Below are 18934 nucleotides of genomic sequence, written 5' to 3'. Positions count from 1 at the left end.
AAACTTTCTTTTATGTTGTTTAAGGCAAGCGCGAGCTCTTGGGGCGGGAAGCATCAGATTTAAAGGGCCACACACCCTGAATCGGCTCATTTCTAATTATGCCCCAAAATAGGCAGTTAAAAAAATTAATAAATAAAAAAAAATCTATGGGGTATTTTGAGCTGAAACTTCACAGACACATTCAGGGGACACCTTAGACTTATATTACATCTTTTAAAAAAAAAAGTTCTAGGGCACCTTTGATTAAAATGACCTTTTGTGTTCCACAAAAGAAAGTCATGAAGCTTTGAAACATAATATTCATTTTTGAATGCTCAACTGTTCCTTTGAGTTACAGCCAACCAGAAACCACAACATGACTGCACGCCTAAGAACGTTCTATATCGAAGACTTTCGGCGATCATATTTGACACCAAAATCTATCACATTAGTTTACCAGTCGTACACCCTTACATAAGCCAAGAACCATTTGGAAAAGAGTTAAAGGGAGCACTTAAGACATGATTATATGTTGGCATTCACATACAATTCCTGTGTAATTCCCCACGTCTTACCACAAACAAATTTCTCAACCTTCTGGCAGGCCTTATTTTCTCAGTGTCAAATCAGGGCGGTAGTTTAATGGATGAGGAGGAAATAGGAGCTTGGGAGCAGAGTTATGGCCTAAGGGCCTGACTAAACTGACTTACTCACCGTTCTTGCGCTCTTTAATGGGTGGAAGGCTCTGAGTGGGCTGGAGAGACAATTCCTCCAGGTCATGGGTCACCGCTTCACTCCGTGGGCTCGGCACCAGCACCCCCAACACTCCCGAGTCACCCTTCACTCCCAGACTCTCATGGGGCTCCATATCTAAGAGGCAAGGGTCTCTCCTTGGAAACTAGGGCGGTATAGATGACTGGCGGGAATCTCGGACTGCAGCCTGCCAGAAAAACAAAAGGCTTTCAAGTGTTTTGCAGCCCTTGTAAACATTAGAAAGCCCTAATGGAGCTTAAAGTTGTTGTTGTTGGGGTGTGGTGGCAAAACTAATTTACTTGCATGTGACTGATTGTTAATAAACTTTAACTGGGCCAGAAATGCAGTTCAAAGGTTGGTGTATCCCTTTAGTGTATCACATTGCTTAGATCCAGTATATATTTTGTTGTAAAATGGTGATGGTCAACTTTTATTTCACAGTGCTTGTTTTAAATAGCTTGATCGAAATCTGTCTAACCTTGTTCTATCCACTCCAATGTATTTAATCAAAGAAGTTTGATGGCCCTCCCAGTTAACCTATAAAATAAGCTCTTAAATCCTTATGGCTGATGTTGTGTAAGTCTTGTTGTGGCTCCGATCCAAGACAAGTTATACGGGAGTATATGCAGGCAGCACATCTGGCCCAGCTGTTTAATTTGTTATTCTGACAGATGCTTTACATCTTAGTACACAGAAAGGCCACTTAGGACAAAGATGTCTGTAATATCTGCTCGGTCTAATTTTGAAATGAACCGCACTAGAAAATATATGTTACCATATTTCACACTTCAGACATGGAGATTTATAAAGAAAACACTGTGAACAGACCATGGGGCTCCATAAAGTACAAGACACACAAGATTCCAAAACATGTCACATTGCAAATTTATGATCAACATATCAGGAATACCTGTATACTATATATGTAGTTATGCAAAGAGTGATAGAGCCTAGTGATGCATACTAGTCCCTTACCCTAGTTAAATGCTCATAACTAAAAATGCATATTGACTTGCACTGTGGCTAAAGTAACCTGTTTGCAATTTCACCAAGTCTATAAAAACAACAACAACAAAAACTACTGTATAAAACATTGCTTTAAAGAAACTTCATTGGCTGTAGTTCTTTTACTGGAACACTGAACTGATATTTCTTAAGCATGTTATTTCTACAATTTCCAAGTCAACAATTCAAGGTTTCAATAGTTCAACAGTTTAATAGTTACAGCTGTCTAGCTAACACATTGACACCATTTGGTGAAAAATATGTATAAATGGTTCAGAAAAATGAAGTTTGTTGAAAATAAATAAAACAGACAGACAGAGTTATGCTAAGGTATGGATATTCATTCTGGCTTCGCCTAAACTTTGTTCAATGCGCATGCCGTATGTAGGGCCTTATAAAATCCGTTTTATTTTTTCCCAAATTCCGTTTTTTTCCGTTTAAATTTTTCTGGATTCAGTTTTTTTCTGTTTTATTTATTTTTTGACTCCATTTTAATAGTTAAATTAAATTTTAGTAATCAAAAAGCATGTCTAATTTAATGAAATAATGAATCTTGTCCAATTTACCAACAATTTAATAAAAGTTTAACAAATAAATAAATAAATACATTTTTTTTGTGCCCTACGTTTTATTCTTTCCCCTCAAATTTTATTTTTACCAATCTGTTTTCTGGATTCCATTTTAATAGTTTCATTTTAATGATCAAAAAGCATGTCTAATTAATTGAATTCTTAAAAACAACAATATTAATTAATTAAAAAAAAAAAAATTTCTGTTGTGAATTTTTCTGGCAATCAAATGAACGCATACCATTTAATTTATCTCTTAATCATGAAATTAAACTTTTTTGTCAAACAATGTGCTGCACAACAGAGCTTTACTGTTAAAATTAAAACATGGAAGAAACACTGAGATTACTGTTTAAAATATATTTTAATAATTTATTATTAAATTAATTTATCTAAATTCTACTGTACAACAGTAATATGTTTCTGTCAAGTTAAATCGAACTTTTATTTTAACGGTTTGCCTAGAGCTTTGAGTTTCTCTGTGTTTCTGTGTTTTCTCAAACGAAGAGGTTAAATGCTGATGAAGTGACTTTCAGAGCAGCTCTGGAGATGAATTTGTGCGTTCATATAGTGAAGCGACAGAGGACGAAAACACTGCAAGCATCGCACGTGCTTCAGTATGTGTGCGCCCGCGCGATTGTGTGTGAGGTAAATGAAACTGTGCTTCCGCATCATTCATTTCAGAGGCACATAGGCTCATGCAGGATTCATGTTTAAATGGTCTTTTTGCAGTTTAATATTCAGTCACTAGTCTATATTGCTATTTATTTTACGTGTACTGACCTGCTTTTAATTCATTCATAAAAAATTTGACAAATTCCGTGACATTCCGCGTTATATAGTAAATTCCGTTTTTATGACTGGATTCCGCGATTCCGTGATTGCGGAAATTATAGGGCCCTATGTATGCTTGAATATAAGCAGTCATTTATGCCATCATCACCTGGGTGTTAATAGTGAACTAGCACAGGTGAGACTTGAAGAGCAAATCTTGCACTTGAATGGACAAATTCACACAAAAATTACGTCAACATGCCCGTCTAGGCGATTATCCTAGCAAACATAGTAGGTTATGTCTTAAGTGAACTTAAACACTCAAGAATGAACGCATGTGTTCAGTATCAGTGTACTGTATGTCTTAAAGTGACAGCAGCCTAATATTCCTGCTGTCTGTATGTGTTTATTAATGTTGATCAAACAAAAAAGACAAGAAAATCACTCATTGCTCTTGACTGAATAGCTTTTGTAACTTAATTAATAATTAATAATGACAAATCTTTATTTAACTTATACAGTGAAGATTATATGCAATGTTGTTTACACTTGATTAGCTACTTTATTCAATTTCTGTACCTTAAAACTACTGTTAGATACCTGAAAAGCACTGTTTGTTTTATTTGTATCTTTGCTCTACTGTATTTATTTGTGCTGCTGCTTGAAGTTTATTTGTTCTTCTTTTCTTTTTTTTTTATTTGACAGTAGTCCTTTTTTCCCCTAAATAAAGCACATACCGAACCGTACCCAAACCGTTAGCCTAAAACCGTGATAAAAAACAATTTGAATCTTTGCACCCCCATTACACCCCATATATGTGGGAAAATGAATATTTTTCAATCTTCACTCTGTCTGTCTGTTTGGGTTTTTTTTAAAATTATTTTTAGGGCCCAAGCGAAAATTCGCGCAGGGCCCTCTTGTTCTTCTAAGGATTATTATTATTTTTTATTTATTTTTTTTTTTTTTTCCGTCTTCCGGGGCTTTTTGGGGGCCTTAACATGCTCAAAAACTCTTGAAAATTGGCACACACATTGGAATCCGCGGCCATTAGGACGCCGGAGAGGCTGGTACCCGGGCGTGGCAGGGGGGCTCGACAGCGCCCCCTTGAAAAAAGTCTGAAAATTTGGTCCATATATTAAACATGCTTGCACGTATTAGTATGAAACTCGGTACACATATAGACCTCATCGGGCCGAACAACTTTCGCGCTCTAAGTTAATCGCCACGCCAACAGGAAGTCAGCTATTAAGGGTTGTTTGAAAAACGCATGCTCTGGAATTTGATATACTCCTCCTAGACGATTAATCCGATCGCCACCAAACTCGGTCAGCATGAAGTCAAGACACTGATGATTAAAAATTGCCAGGGGATTTTTGATATCTCGAACGGTTTGGCCGTGGCGAGGCAACGAATTTATGGCGAGAAAAAGGAAACAGGAAATGTGTTATAACGTCTTAATACATATATTGATCTTTATGAAACTTCACGAGTGTGTTCGTTATAGGAGTCTGATCACATGGATGTGACTATTGTGAGTCAAAGTTATAGCGCCACCAACTGGCAGCAGGAAGTGTATCACTTTTTGAAATGTTTTGAGATCACCCTCTTATTTTTACCTGATTTGCTTCAAACTTCATCAGTGTAATGTCAATACACAGCAGATGTAGACCTATGACAGGATTTTTGATATTTGAAATATTGCTGCCATGGCAACAGGTCAAACTGTAATAATATTCTTGAGTGTTTTTGAGGCTCTTAACATGCTTCAAATTGCATGAAACTCGACACACACATCAATATTGTCAACCAGTAGACATGGACAAAGCCATAGAAATGGGCGTGGTGGAGGGGCTCAGTAGCGCCACCTTTTGACAAAAGTGGGGGTTAGTTTTTCCTACAGTCACCAAACTCGGTACACATATTATTCTCATCAAGCCGGACAATTTTCTAATTTACATTCATTAGCTCCGACCAACAGGAAGTCAGCTATTTTGGTTTGAATGTTAATTTTTTGAAAAAACAGGCTATGAATTTTATACTACTACTCCTACAGGGTTTATCCAATTTACACCAAGCTTTTTTTAACTTGTTGCGAACACATTGAAGTTGTTTAATTGCAAACGGATTTTGGATATCTCAAACGGTTTGGCCGTGGCGAGGCAACGAATTTATGGCGAGAAAAGGGAAACAGGAAATGTGTTATAACTTCTGCATACATTGATTGATGTTTATGAAACTTCAGGAGTGTGTTGGTTGTAGTAGTCTGATCACATGGATGTAACTATTGTGAGTCAAAGTTATAGCGCCACCAAATGGCAGCAAGAAGTGTATCACTTTTAAAATGCTTTGAGATCACCCTCTTATTTTTACCTGATTTGCTTCAAACTTCATCAGTGTAATGTCAATACACAGCAGATGTAGACCTATGACAGGATTTTTGATATTTGAAATATTGTTGCCATGGCAACAGGTCAAACTGTAATAATATTCTTGAGTGTTTTTGAGGCTCTTAACATGCTTCAAATTGCATGAAACTCGACACACACATCAATATTGTCAACCAGTAGACATGGACAAAGCCATAGAAATGGGCGTGGTGGAGGGGCTCAGTAGCGCCACCTTTTGACAAAAGTGGGGGGTTAGTTTTTCCTACAGTCACCAAACTCGGTACACATATTATTCTCATCAAGCCGGACAATTTTCTAATTTACATTCATTAGCTCCGACCAACAGGAAGTCAGCTATTTTGGTTTGAATGTTAATTTTTTGAAAAAACAGGCTATGAATTTTATACTACTACTCCTACAGGGTTTATCCAATTTACACCAAGCTTTTTTTAACTTGTTGCTAACACATTGAAGTTGTTTAATTGCAAACGGATTTTGGATATCTCAAACGGTTTGGCCGTGGCGAGGCAACGAATTTATGGCAAGAAAAGGGAAACAAAGTGTTATAACTTCTGCATACATTAATTGATTTTGATGAAACTTTGGCTTAGTCTTCGTTGTACAAGGCTGATCACATGGATTTGACTATTGTGATTCAAAGTCATAGCGCCACCAACTGGAAGCAGAAAATGTGTCACTTTCAGCATACATTGAGATCACCCTCTTATTTTTACCTGATTTGCTTCAAAATTCATCAGAATAATGTTAAAACTTGGCACATGTAATCCTTTGAAAATGGGCAGGGAGGAGGGGCTCTATACGGCACCTTGTAGTGCAGTAAATGTGGAGTGAATTTGACATAGTCCTTTGATGTTTAACCGTTTTAAGTGCCTATTGCCCGCTGTGCACAGTTGCCCTGAAGCCACCGGGGTGGCGGTGCCACCGGGCTTGGGCCCGCCATCGCTGCTCGCAGCTATATTTATTAGGGCCCAAGCGAAAATTCGCGCAGGGCCCTCTTGTTCTTCTAAGGATTATTATTATTATTATTTTTTTTTTTTTTTTCCGTCTTCCGGGACTTTTGGGGGCCTTAACATGCTCAAAAACTCTTGAAAATTGGCACACACATTGGAATCCGCGGCCATTAGGACGCCGGAGAGGCTGGTACCCGGGCGTGGCAGGGGGGCTCGACAGCGCCCCCTTGAAAAAAGTCTGAAAATTTGGTCCATATATTAAACATGCTTGCACGTATTAGTATGAAACTCGGTACACATATAGACCTCATCGGGCCGAACAACTTTCGCGCTCTAAGTTAATCGCCACGCCAACAGGAAGTCAGCTATTAAGGGTTGTTTGAAAAACGCATGCTCTGGAATTTGATATACTCCTCCTAGACGATTAATCCGATCGCCACCAAACTCGGTCAGCATGAAGTCAAGACACTGATGATTAAAAATTGCCAGGGGATTTTTGATATCTCGAACGGTTTGGCCGTGGCGAGGCAACGAATTTATGGCGAGAAAAAAGGAAACAGGAAATGTGTTATAACGTCTTAATACATATATTGATCTTTATGAAACTTCACGAGTGTGTTCGTTATAGGAGTCTGATCACATGGATGTGACTATTGTGAGTCAAAGTTATAGCGCCACCAACTGGCAGCAGGAAGTGTATCACTTTTTGAAATGTTTTGAGATCACCCTCTTATTTTTACCTGATTTGCTTCAAACTTCATCAGTGTAATGTCAATACACAGCAGATGTAGACCTATGACAGGATTTTTGATATTTGAAATATTGTTGCCATGGCAACAGGTCAAACTGTAATAATATTCTTGAGTGTTTTTGAGGCTCTTAACATGCTTCAAATTGCATGAAACTCGACACACACATCAATATTGTCAACCAGTAGACATGGACAAAGCCATAGAAATGGGCGTGGTGGAGGGGCTCAGTAGCGCCACCTTTTGACAAAAGTGGGGGTTAGTTTTTCCTACAGTCACCAAACTCGGTACACATATTATTCTCATCAAGCCGGACAATTTTCTAATTTACATTCATTAGCTCCGACCAACAGGAAGTCAGCTATTTTGGTTTGAATGTTAATTTTTTTGAAAAAACAGGCTATGAATTTTATACTACTACTCCTACAGGGTTTATCCAATTTACACCAAGCTTTTTTTAACTTGTTGCGAACACATTGAAGTTGTTTAATTGCAAACGGATTTTGGATATCTCAAACGGTTTGGCCGTGGCGAGGCAACGAATTTATGGCGAGAAAAAGGAAACAGGAAATGTGTTATAACTTCTGCATACATTGATTGATGTTTATGAAACTTCAGGAGTGTGTTGGTTGTAGTAGTCTGATCACATGGATGTAACTATTGTGAGTCAAAGTTATAGCGCCACCAAATGGCAGCAAGAAGTGTATCACTTTTAAAATGCTTTGAGATCACCCTCTTATTTTTACCTGATTTGCTTCAAACTTCATCAGTGTAATGTCAATACACAGCAGATGTAGACCTATGACAGGATTTTTGATATTTGAAATATTGTTGCCATGGCAACAGGTCAAACTGTAATAATATTCTTGAGTGTTTTTGAGGCTCTTAACATGCTTCAAATTGCATGAAACTCGACACACACATCAATATTGTCAACCAGTAGACATGGACAAAGCCATAGAAATGGGCGTGGTGGAGGGGCTCAGTAGCGCCACCTTTTGACAAAAGTGGGGGGGTTAGTTTTTCCTACAGACACCAAACTCGGTACACATATTATTCTCATCAAGCCGGACAATTTTCTAATTTACATTCATTAGCTCCGACCAACAGGAAGTCAGCTATTTTGGTTTGAATGTTAATTTTTTGAAAAAACAGGCTATGAATTTTATACTACTACTCCTACAGGGTTTATCCAATTTACACCAAGCTTTTTTTAACTTGTTGCTAACACATTGAAGTTGTTTAATTGCAAACGGATTTTGGATATCTCAAACGGTTTGGCCGTGGCGAGGCAACAACGAATTTATGGCAAGAAAAGGGAAACAAAGTGTTATAACTTCTGCATACATTAATTGTCTTTGCACTGGCACTGGCTACCGGTCAGGTTTCGCATCGATTTTAAAATTCTCATGCTCACCTACAAGGCCTTGAATGGTTTAGCGCCACAATATCTGTCCGAACTTTTAACTGCATACACCCCAAGACGCAATCTTCGTTCTTCTGATTCTGGCTTTTTAATTGTACCTTCTACACGTTTACGCTCTATGGGTGACCGGGCTTTTTCTTCTTTTGCTCCCAAACTCTGGAATGCTCTTCCCAATGAGATCAGACATGCTGACTCTTTTAGTGTTTTTAAATCTTCACTTAAAACTTACTTTTTTAGGCTTGCATACAAGTGATTTTTTTTTTTTTTCCTCTTAATTCTGCTCAAATGTATGTTTATTGTATTTATATGTTTCTGTGAAGCGCTTTGAGATATAACTTTAAAGGCGCTATATAAAATAAAGTTTATTATTATTATTATTATTATTATTGATTTTGATGAAACTTTGGCTTAGTCTTCGTTGTACAAGGCTGATCACATGGATTTGACTATTGTGATTCAAAGTCATAGCGCCACCAACTGGAAGCAGAAAATGTGTCACTTTCAGCATACATTGAGATCACCCTCTTATTTTTACCTGATTTGCTTCAAAATTCATCAGAATAATGTTAAAACTTGGCACATGTAATCCTTTGAAAATGGGCAGGGAGGAGGGGCTCTATAGCGGCACCTTGTAGTGCAGTAAATGTGGAGTGAATTTGACATAGTCCTTTGATGTTTAACCGTTTTAAGTGCCTATTGCCCGCTGTGCACAGTTGCCCTGAAGCCACCGGGGTGGCGGTGCCACCGGGCTTGGGCCCGCCATCGCTGCTCGCAGCTATATTTTATATAATTATTTTTTATTTTATTATATTATTTTCAACAATCCATATTATAGATATGTATGCGCCAACATATAATATATATATATATATATATATATATATATATATATATATATATATATATATATATATATATATATATATATATAAACTTTATAAGTTTAAAAGTAAACCTCAAGGAACATTAAATTTATAAAACTAAATCCATGTCAATACACCTTTAAATATGTACGAATGGTACGTAAAGTAATTTAGAAGAGTGAACACTTTGCATAGGTTGCATAAGAGTAGACAGACTGACCGATGGGATATAGAGCTATATCCAACTATGCAAATGCTACTGTCAAAGACAAATCCTGCTTTTGGATGCTTCATCTCTCCATGCCAAGCTGAAGACAAAGTAGAGTTTGGTAAAACCGCAGCATCTGCTTATTCTACCCTGACTAAAAAATTGTCTGGAGAACTTCACATACAGTTTTTTGTCTCTGTGGAAGGATGGAGTTTTGCCTGTGAGCAATGTGATGGACTGGTTAAATAAAAGATATAAAAAACCAAGCTTTTAAATCAACCGCATGAGAGAAGACTCATATGGTTGCTTTGTTTTGAGAGAGGAATCTTGCTTAACTGATGTCTCTTCTCATGGTGGTGCCCTTTTCTCTGGAGATTTCAGTTCAGCAGGGCTGATGTTGAGAACAAGCAGAGGCGCATATCCCTACACGTACATACTTTTGTTCTGAAGCCATGCATGTCACAACCGCCAAAGAGTTATTATAGGTTGGCCTGGCACAAGTGTTCAAAATACCCTACGCCCACTGTAGAGTTATCTAGAAATGTCTTTTTTTTAATAATAATCTTCATAAATAAAAAGCTCTGAAATAAGAAAGATAACCTCAGTCAATTAAAATTAGGCATTACTACCCCCCCCTCCCCTTTTTTAATAGGCCTACCATAAAAGCTTACAGTTTTTATCCATCAGCAGATGACACTGTTACAATTATGTGACATCTGTGCCTTTAAAACTGTTACATTTCTGGATGGACAGATGAACAGATGGACAGAGGGATGGATGGATGGATGGGTGGACAGAGGGAGGGATGGATGGGTGGACAGAGGGAGGGAGGGAGGGATGGGTGGACAGAGGGAGGGAGGGAGGGAGGGAGGGAGGGATGGACAGAGGGATGAATGGACGGATGGATGGATAAATGGATGGACAGATGGAGGAATGGATGGACAGACGGATGGAGGAATGAATGGAGACATGCTTGACTGGATGGATGGAGAGATGGATGGATGAATGGATGGGTGGACAGAGTGGACAGAGAAAGGGGCAAGCAGAGATATGGATGTATAGACAGACGGATGGAGGAAAGGATGAATGGATGAAAGAATAGATGGACAGATGGAGGAATGGATGTAGGAACGCATGGAAGGAGGGAGGGAGGGATGGACAGACAGAGGGATGGTTGGATGGATGGATGGATGGATGGATAAATGGATGGATGGAGGAATGGATGGGTGGGTGGCGGAATGGAGACATGCATGAATGGATGGATGGATGGATGGGTGGACGGGTGGACAGAGGGAGGGATGGTCAGACAGAGGGACAAGCAGAGATATGGATAGATAGACAGGCAGATGGAGGAAAGGATGATGTATGGAAGAATAGATGGACAGATGGAGGGAGGGACAGAGGGATGGACGGACAGATGTATGGAGGAATGGATGGATGGATGGGTGGAAGAATGGATAGAGGAATGGATGTAGGGATGCATGGAGGGAGGGAGGCATGGATGGATGGATAAATGGATGAATGAATGGACGGACAGATGGAAGAATGGATGGGTGGGTGGATGAATGGATGGGTGGATAAATGGATGGACAGAGGGATGGATGGAAGGATGGATGAATGGATGGATGGACGGATGTAGGGATGGACGGACAGATGGATGGAGGAATGGATGGATGGATGAATGGAAGAATGGATGGAAGAATGGATGTAGGGATGCATGGATGGATGGAGGGAGGGAGGGAGGGAGGGAGCAGGGATGGATGGGTGAATGGACGGACGGATGGATGGAGGAATGGATGGATGGATGATGGAAGAATGGATGGAGGAATGGATGGATGGATGATGGATGGATGGATGGATAAATGGATGAATGAATGGACAGATGGAAGAATGGATGGACGGATGGATGAATGGATTGACGGATGTAGGGATGGACAGAGGGATGGATGGATGGACAGATGATGAATGGACGGATGGATGGATGGACCAAGGAATGGATAGAGAGATGGATGGATGGATGGATGGATGGATGGACAAAGTACAAATCGTCATGCAGCAATGCAATGATAAATTAATAAAAATCCATCAAAAAAATAATTCACAATTGTATTTTGAATCCCAACTGCCAGTTCAAATATTAAAATATTTATTTAATTAAAATCACAATGATAATGTTAAAATAAATCACTGTGAATGTGTAATCAAAACAGACAAAAGAAAAGCAGTACAGAAAGTTTTACAATTACTTGCTCAGATAACTTTAATTCTAATCTCTCCCAGAAGACGAGATTTACCTGTCAAAGGAGAGGACGCTGCAGTGCTCCAGATGTAGATCACTAGGTCATGGTGCCTCTGAAACACAAAGGGATATTCTGTCATTAAATGAAACAGAACTACAACAGGTTCAAACTGCATAAACCCTTCCGTTAGAAGTTTTCTGTAGGTGCAAGCAGAACTATTCTACCTCACCCGACTGCAAAACAGCATGTGAAGAAGAGGGCAAGGAAAGGGAAGGGTGGCTTGCATCTAATCAATGCAGTTGCTATGGAAACTCTAATCTGCTTGTGCACTGATTAATGGCTAAACAATAGGATGACAGATATTTATGGATGTGTGCCACTCCACAGAAAAGGCCATGAAGAGATATGGAAAACAGGCTTATGAGAGTCTGTACTCCAGCCTCAAAGGCAGCCTCCACAAACAGAGCATTAATATTCATTAAAGCAAAACAACACAAACATTCAGCAGTGTTGCTCTCTACTGCACATCTGAAGTTCTGTGTTTACAGTTTATCTTTTTTCACTCTATCAGAAGTGTCATGTCTGAATTTTAAATTCAGCATCCAAACAAAATATTGCGTCTTTGTATTTATATCTGAAATTTTGTTAACGTTTGTAAAGGTGTTTACATGCATATGCCCTATTGTTCCATAAATGGATATGTGAAAAATAAAAAAAGGTTCCGGTTCGTTGTGTGTGTTTTTCCTCAGCATAATTTAATAAAGTTATCTAGTATCACGCAAATGGCTGCGCCAACAAACTTTAGCACAACTATTGTTGGGTTTTTGTTTAAAATGTTGTGGCATAAATCTTCATTTTCACTTGATTTATTAAAAAAATTAGAGATTCACCAATATTACAATTCTGGCTGATGGTAAGCTGACAATTATTTGGATGTTTTTTGCAGAAAAATGACAACAAATGGCCAAGTATATAGTATTTTGTGTATTTTCTTAGTGCGCTAGTATAAAATCAATGGTTTTCACAAGATTATTCAGTTAAATGGTAATGTGCATGTGCAATTACAAATCCCATATTAAGAGACACACATACATTTGTGTCATTTCTGGCTCACATGGTGCTCTAGATGATATAACACATGACCAAAAGAGGAAAAGAAAGTGTTAGGCTAGACATAACGGATCTCAGGTTCAAATTTCAACCTTCTATTATATTATATATACATACATTACATATATATATATATATATATACTTCACATGTTTTATTAGAGTCCTGACCTGAAGACATCTTCATGACAATATTCAGTTACAGCCATAGCGCCACCTGGGGGCAACAGGAAATGACATGTTTTACACTGTGATTAACTCCTCATAGAGATTTAATCAGATCAACATCAAATGTTATCAGTCTAATCTTAAGACCTTAGCAATGATAAATATCAAAGATCTTGAGTTTTTGCTGAAGGGCGTGTCTGTGGCGGAGTGACAAAGTCTGATGTTTCGCCATGAAAGAGGAAAATGTTGTTACTGAGGCATACTGATCTGATCTGCCCCAAACTTCACATGTGTGATAAGATTCCTGGCCTAGACATCTATATGACAATATTCAGTAAGACATAGCGCCACCTACTGGCAACAGGAAATCAGCACAAACATTGCATTGTGACAGAAAGGATCAAGACCTTCCAACAGCAAACACCTCTTCCACAAGACAAATCATATAACAATGTAAGTTTTTCACATCACAAGCTACAAATTACATACTAAAGCTAATAGGAATAAAACACTAAATATTGTTACACACAAACTTTATTAAGTAATCTATTTGAATGTCACATTCACACTATTCACTGCATTAGACTACTATTGTTGAGATATATATAAGAACGAGGAGGAGGGTAGTGAATGATGTCCCGGGTCACTAAAGACCCGGGACGTCAATCACTACCCTCCTCCTCGTTCATTTTTAAAAGTTAGACATCAACCTTCTTGGTATTCCTCAATCAATTCATTATTAAGAATATAACAAGAAAAAAAATCATAAAATTATAACAGAATGCCTATTTTTGTATTAATTTTTCTGTAAAAATTGTATAGGGTCGCTAACGACCCGAGGTGTGTACGAGTGTACGTATATTTTTTTCTGCACGACAATAATTAAATCTAAGATGATGGAAAAGTCCAATTCTCCTTTATTCCACAAGGTGGCAATGTCTGAAACACAATGCTGAAGTGACGACTCATTCAGACAGAAAACTAAATAATAAGAAAAACATGAAATGGCTCAGCGATTTACTGCAGAGCAAGTACTGAACGCAATCAAATATGACTGTAACTGTTACTGGATGGATCTGGTGAAGCTGTTAGCGATCGAAATATTGATTTTGAAGATGTTGAAAATTACATAGTTTTGAGAATATGTTTGAGATCACGAATGGGCTCATATTCGTGACCTTAAACATAAAACTAAGCCATTATTTGCTGAATGTATTGGGAAATGATCTCTGACGAGGACAGTGAGGATGGCATAAAACATCTGCTCAAACTGAGCCCTTTCAAGCTCCAAAAGGTAACAAAATATGCTTTATTTTATTCTTCTGTAATATCAGTGGAGTTTTATATTATCGTGACAGGTAGAGATCCTTCCGTGTTAGATATTGATTCGGGTCGATAAAGACCCGAATATGTAAGAATGACTGGCGAAACAGTCATGCATTTAAGGGTTAAATATATTTTAAAATGTAATTTATTTCTGTGATCCTAAAGCTGAATTTTCAGCATCATTGCTCCAGTCTTTAGTCACACGATCCTTATAGTATCATTCTAATATGATGATTTGTGTATAAGAAACATTTCTTTCTATTATCTGTGTTGAAAACCGTTGTGCTGCTTCACGTTTTGATACATTTTTTCTATTCATCAAAAGAACCCTATCCAGAAAGTTCAAATGCACAGCATTTGTCAAATAGAAATCTTTTGTAACCTTATAAATGTCTATACTGCCACTTTCGATACATTTAATGCATCCTTCAATGCATTTACATAAGGTTACGTACAGCATCCTGTAATGCTTATTTCCCTTTGGTCATGTATTATCTTGGCTAAGGAAACCAAGGGATCCAAGTCTGTCACCGGTGCTCCCTCAGAACAATAGGTTCATGACCCCCTCTGAAGAAATATTCACCAGCTTCATCTTCAACATCCATTTCTATGATGAAATCATTACAACTTTAATCCTAAATATGTGGACTTGAGGACTATATGCTTGTTGAGTTCACAATCACTTTCTATGGAAAGCAGGGAAAGCAGATTAAGTGACTCAGTGAGCACTGTGATCTTGTTATCTCGTGCAAATTAAAAACAACAGGCTGATGAATGTCTTGACTCTTCCAGACATACAAGCCTCGATGACTTGACTAAGCCTTGGCTGGCTTTCCTGCCTACTCACATTCCCTGTTTTCAATCATATTCAGCTGACTTTAAAGAGTTTCGGCTGTTTTTTCGCTAAGGATCAGCGGTAAGCCCCTCTCAGTGACACTTTGAGAATTCGTCTTAGTCCAGCACAATTTCAAAACCTCAAACAGAATTATGTTTTCATTTTTGAAGAGGAAATTCGGGCCAAATGGGGACCTCACTGTACCACCGTCAGCAAGTAAACTCAACGGCTGGTTCACTGCTGTGGATTCTTTGTGTTGGGATGCATTTTCACTCCACCTAGAAAAGGAAGTGAAGATGTGCATGACTGAGAACTCAGTGTAAACAACTTGAATCTCCCTATGGAGGGAGATTGATCCTGTAGCTCAAATAGTAGAACACGGCATTAGCAATCCCAAGGTCATGGGTTCGATTCCCAGAAAGTGAATGCATTGATTGCCAAGATTGCCATGTCAAAGAAGGTGGGGCCTCAAAGCCACACCTACTTATTACAAAATCGCTACGGACCAATGTTAGCGCCAAGGTGTTTACAACATTTCTGGAAAATTCACTTTGGCAAGCTGTTTCGAACTTCTGAAACGAACACAAAACAAACTTTGTTTTGGCCTGATTTTGTTCAAAATGACATCACACTAGTTCATTCTTTGATTTCGACTTGAGTATATCGGGCCCTTAAAGGATTAGTTCACTTTCAAATTAAAATTTCCTGATAATTTACTCACCCCCATGTCATCCAAGATGTTCATGTGTTTCTTTCTTCAGTTGAAAAGAAATGAAGGTTTTTGATGAAAACGTTCCAGGATTTTTCTCCTTATAGTGGACTTCAATGGAGCCCAAACGGTTGAAGGTCAAAATTATAGTTTCAGTTTTAACAATAAATGCTCATCTTGAACTAGCTCTCTTCTTCTTCTCTACTAGAATTCTGGTGTAAATGTAATACATTTAGCAGTGTAGACACTGCTAAATGTATTACTGCCCTCCACAGGTTAAAGTTTGAACTAATTGTTATATACTTGCACTAGCATATTGTATATGACAATTTAGTTAAATCTTTTTGGAGGGCAGTAATACACTTAGCAGGGTCTGGAATTCAAATAGAAGAAGAAGAAGAAGAAGAAGAAGAAGAAGAAGAAGAAGAAGAAGAAGAAGAAGAAGAAGAAGAAGAAGAGATAGTTCAAGACGAGCATTTATGTAAAAGTATTAAAAGTATACAATTTTTAATTTTTTTTAGAAAATGAGCGATGGTTTCTCTAGATAAGACCCTTATTTCTCGTCTGGGATTGCTGTAAACTGTAATTTTGACCTTCAACCGTTTGAGCTCCATTGAAGTCCACAAGGAGACAAATCCTGGAATGTTTTTATCGAAAACCTTAATTTCTTTTCGACTGAAGAAAAAAAGACATGAAAATCTTGGATGACATGGGGGTGAGTAAATTATCAGGAAATTTTAATTTGAAAGTGAACTAATCCTTTAAGGTAACATTAGTTAACAATAAACTTTATCAATCTTATTTAATGTACATTTCTACATTTACTAATACATTTTAAAAATCAAAAGTTGTATCTGTTGACATGAATGCACTGTAAACAAACATGAGCAAGTAATGAACAATTTTTATTTTTATTAACATTAACAAAGGTTATTAAATGTTGTAAAATACAGTGCCCAGTTCACATTACCTAATGCATTACTGCATTAACTAAAGTTAACAAATTAGACCTTATTGTTAAGTGTTACCATGTTAATTAATACAATCACGCATTATAATGGACTTAATAAAACAAACATTTTGCCATTTAGGTCTCTGAACCAAGTTTGTTTTATTGACTGGAAAAATCCTAGCTGTGTTTTTGAATTCTGTTTATTTAAAATAGTTAACAGTTGTTCCCTAAAGCCCAAACACCAATCCAAGTGGCGTTTGGCGGGACAAATTATGGCCGAATTACTACATTACTACACAATGAGAACTTCTCCTCACACAAACACTGAATGACTCATCCACAGTAAACTGGAGGGGTCAGCTGTGCAGCTAAATATAGCTGTGAGACCAGCCAGAATAAGCATCAGAAATAAAAAAGAAACCCCTCCAACGCTTTTCCATGTGTGCGCAGAGCAGGCATCAGGAGTCAGCACAAAGAAAACACTGTGAGACCCATTCGAGTGCGGAGGAAAGGAAAGAGAGGGGGAAAATTCTTTTACCATTCCCAAAAATTATCCCACATTTTAACTTTCCCAGAAAGCCAGATAATTCCCAAGAGGCTGTCCCTGAGCGCAGTGCACATGGCCTTTGCCCCTCCCACTTCCCCTCATGCCATTGGCCCAGCACAGGACTCAACAGGGAGTCAGTAGAGAGAGATCGTTAAACCAGAAATCAAAATAGCCAGCAGTCAGCAAACACTGATGCGTTTTTGTTGTTGTTGTTAAGATTTAATTTACAGTCCCCCTGTCAATAATTGTATCCCTTAAAACTCTTATTTGATCACCAAAATTACATATTTAAATGTTTTTTCCCTGAGAAAAAAATATTCATGCCTTAAAATAGCTAGAATGAAACTCTACACCCTTGCTTCATTTAGTATGCGTGGATCCAAGAATATGCAAATTAGCCCCGCCTCCACTCACTCACACCAGCTCAGAGATCCACTCGGTCAACTTTACTGTAGTAAACGCTGCACAATGGCAAGTGGGAATACTGGTTTAATTCAGTCATAAGCCACGTTCACACAGCAGCAGAATACAGTTGTCAGTCCTGTATTTTAGTCCTTAATACAGTTCGTTCACACACAATACGGTTATTTACGGGGGTGACAACCGCATTTGATAACCGAACTCACACCAGTAAATTTTCAGGATTTTCACCACATTCTCGGAAATTCCATGCTGTGTGAACGGAACCGCACTGGACAACTATGTCGTCTGTCGCATCATACAGTGCGAGAGAGCCGCTCTGCTAAGGTGTTTTGTGTGTGGTTTCGCTTTCGGTAACTTACAGCAACAGAGATACGAGCTGTGCGTCATCTTAAGGTGTTAGATCCAGTCACTGTTCTCCACCGAAGCGGCTCCTGTCAGTTTTGTGTTTCTTTTCTAAATTCAAATGCCTCGTCATGCGCGAGATGTCGCAAAGGATGTGACACGCAAGTGCAATGGTTAAAGACTCCGACTGGCACGTGTTTACATGCTGCTGTTGGTTAATGAAGTTTGATGGATGAACTCGAGGTTCAGTTAGGGTGCTTTCACACTTGGTTCGATTGCCTGGACCGAACCCGAATTCGATAGCATGTCAGTCACGCTCATCAGGAAACTGAGTGAAACACACACACAAACACACATTTTTATCAAATTATATGGCATGAATAGTGGTTCACTTCCGCAATTTGGTACGTTTGCATTCATATCAGAAGCGAACCGTACCGGAGTTCAATTGAACCGCACCCCAGACCACCCTTTTTAAGGGTGCTTTCACATTAGCACTTTTGGTGCGCACCCGGGTTCGATTGACGTCAGAGTCCGGTACGTTTGGATGATGTGAACACTGTCTTCTGAACTCAGGTGCGCACCCGCAAACCGTACCC

The 18934-nt window shown here is 38.5% G+C and overlaps 1 protein-coding gene across 4 annotated transcripts in view; it reads right to left on the bottom strand.

The window, feature by feature from the left end:
• Positions 1 to 18934, bottom strand: part of mrtfbb (myocardin related transcription factor Bb) — a 54098-nt gene that overhangs the window by 27315 nt on the left and 7849 nt on the right. For 2 of the 4 annotated variants that reach the window (XM_067382514.1, XM_067382512.1), the window contains exons 3-4: positions 11979 to 12036; positions 694 to 919 (exon numbers count right to left, since the gene is read on the bottom strand). In XM_067382514.1, the coding sequence (XP_067238615.1) occupies positions 694 to 847 (154 nt within the window). In that variant the 5' untranslated portion in view covers positions 848 to 919; positions 11979 to 12036. Of the gene's footprint in view, positions 1 to 693; positions 920 to 11978; positions 12037 to 13204; positions 13251 to 18934 lie in introns of all 4 variants that reach the window. The other 2 variants (XM_067382513.1, XM_067382516.1) reach the window with 2 other exon arrangements.

Source organism: Chanodichthys erythropterus, chromosome 3 (assembly GCF_024489055.1).
Source record: "Chanodichthys erythropterus isolate Z2021 chromosome 3, ASM2448905v1, whole genome shotgun sequence".
In the NCBI taxonomy this organism is placed as follows: Eukaryota; Metazoa; Chordata; class Actinopteri; order Cypriniformes; family Xenocyprididae; genus Chanodichthys; species Chanodichthys erythropterus.
This window is presented reverse-complemented; position numbering and strand designations above follow the sequence as displayed.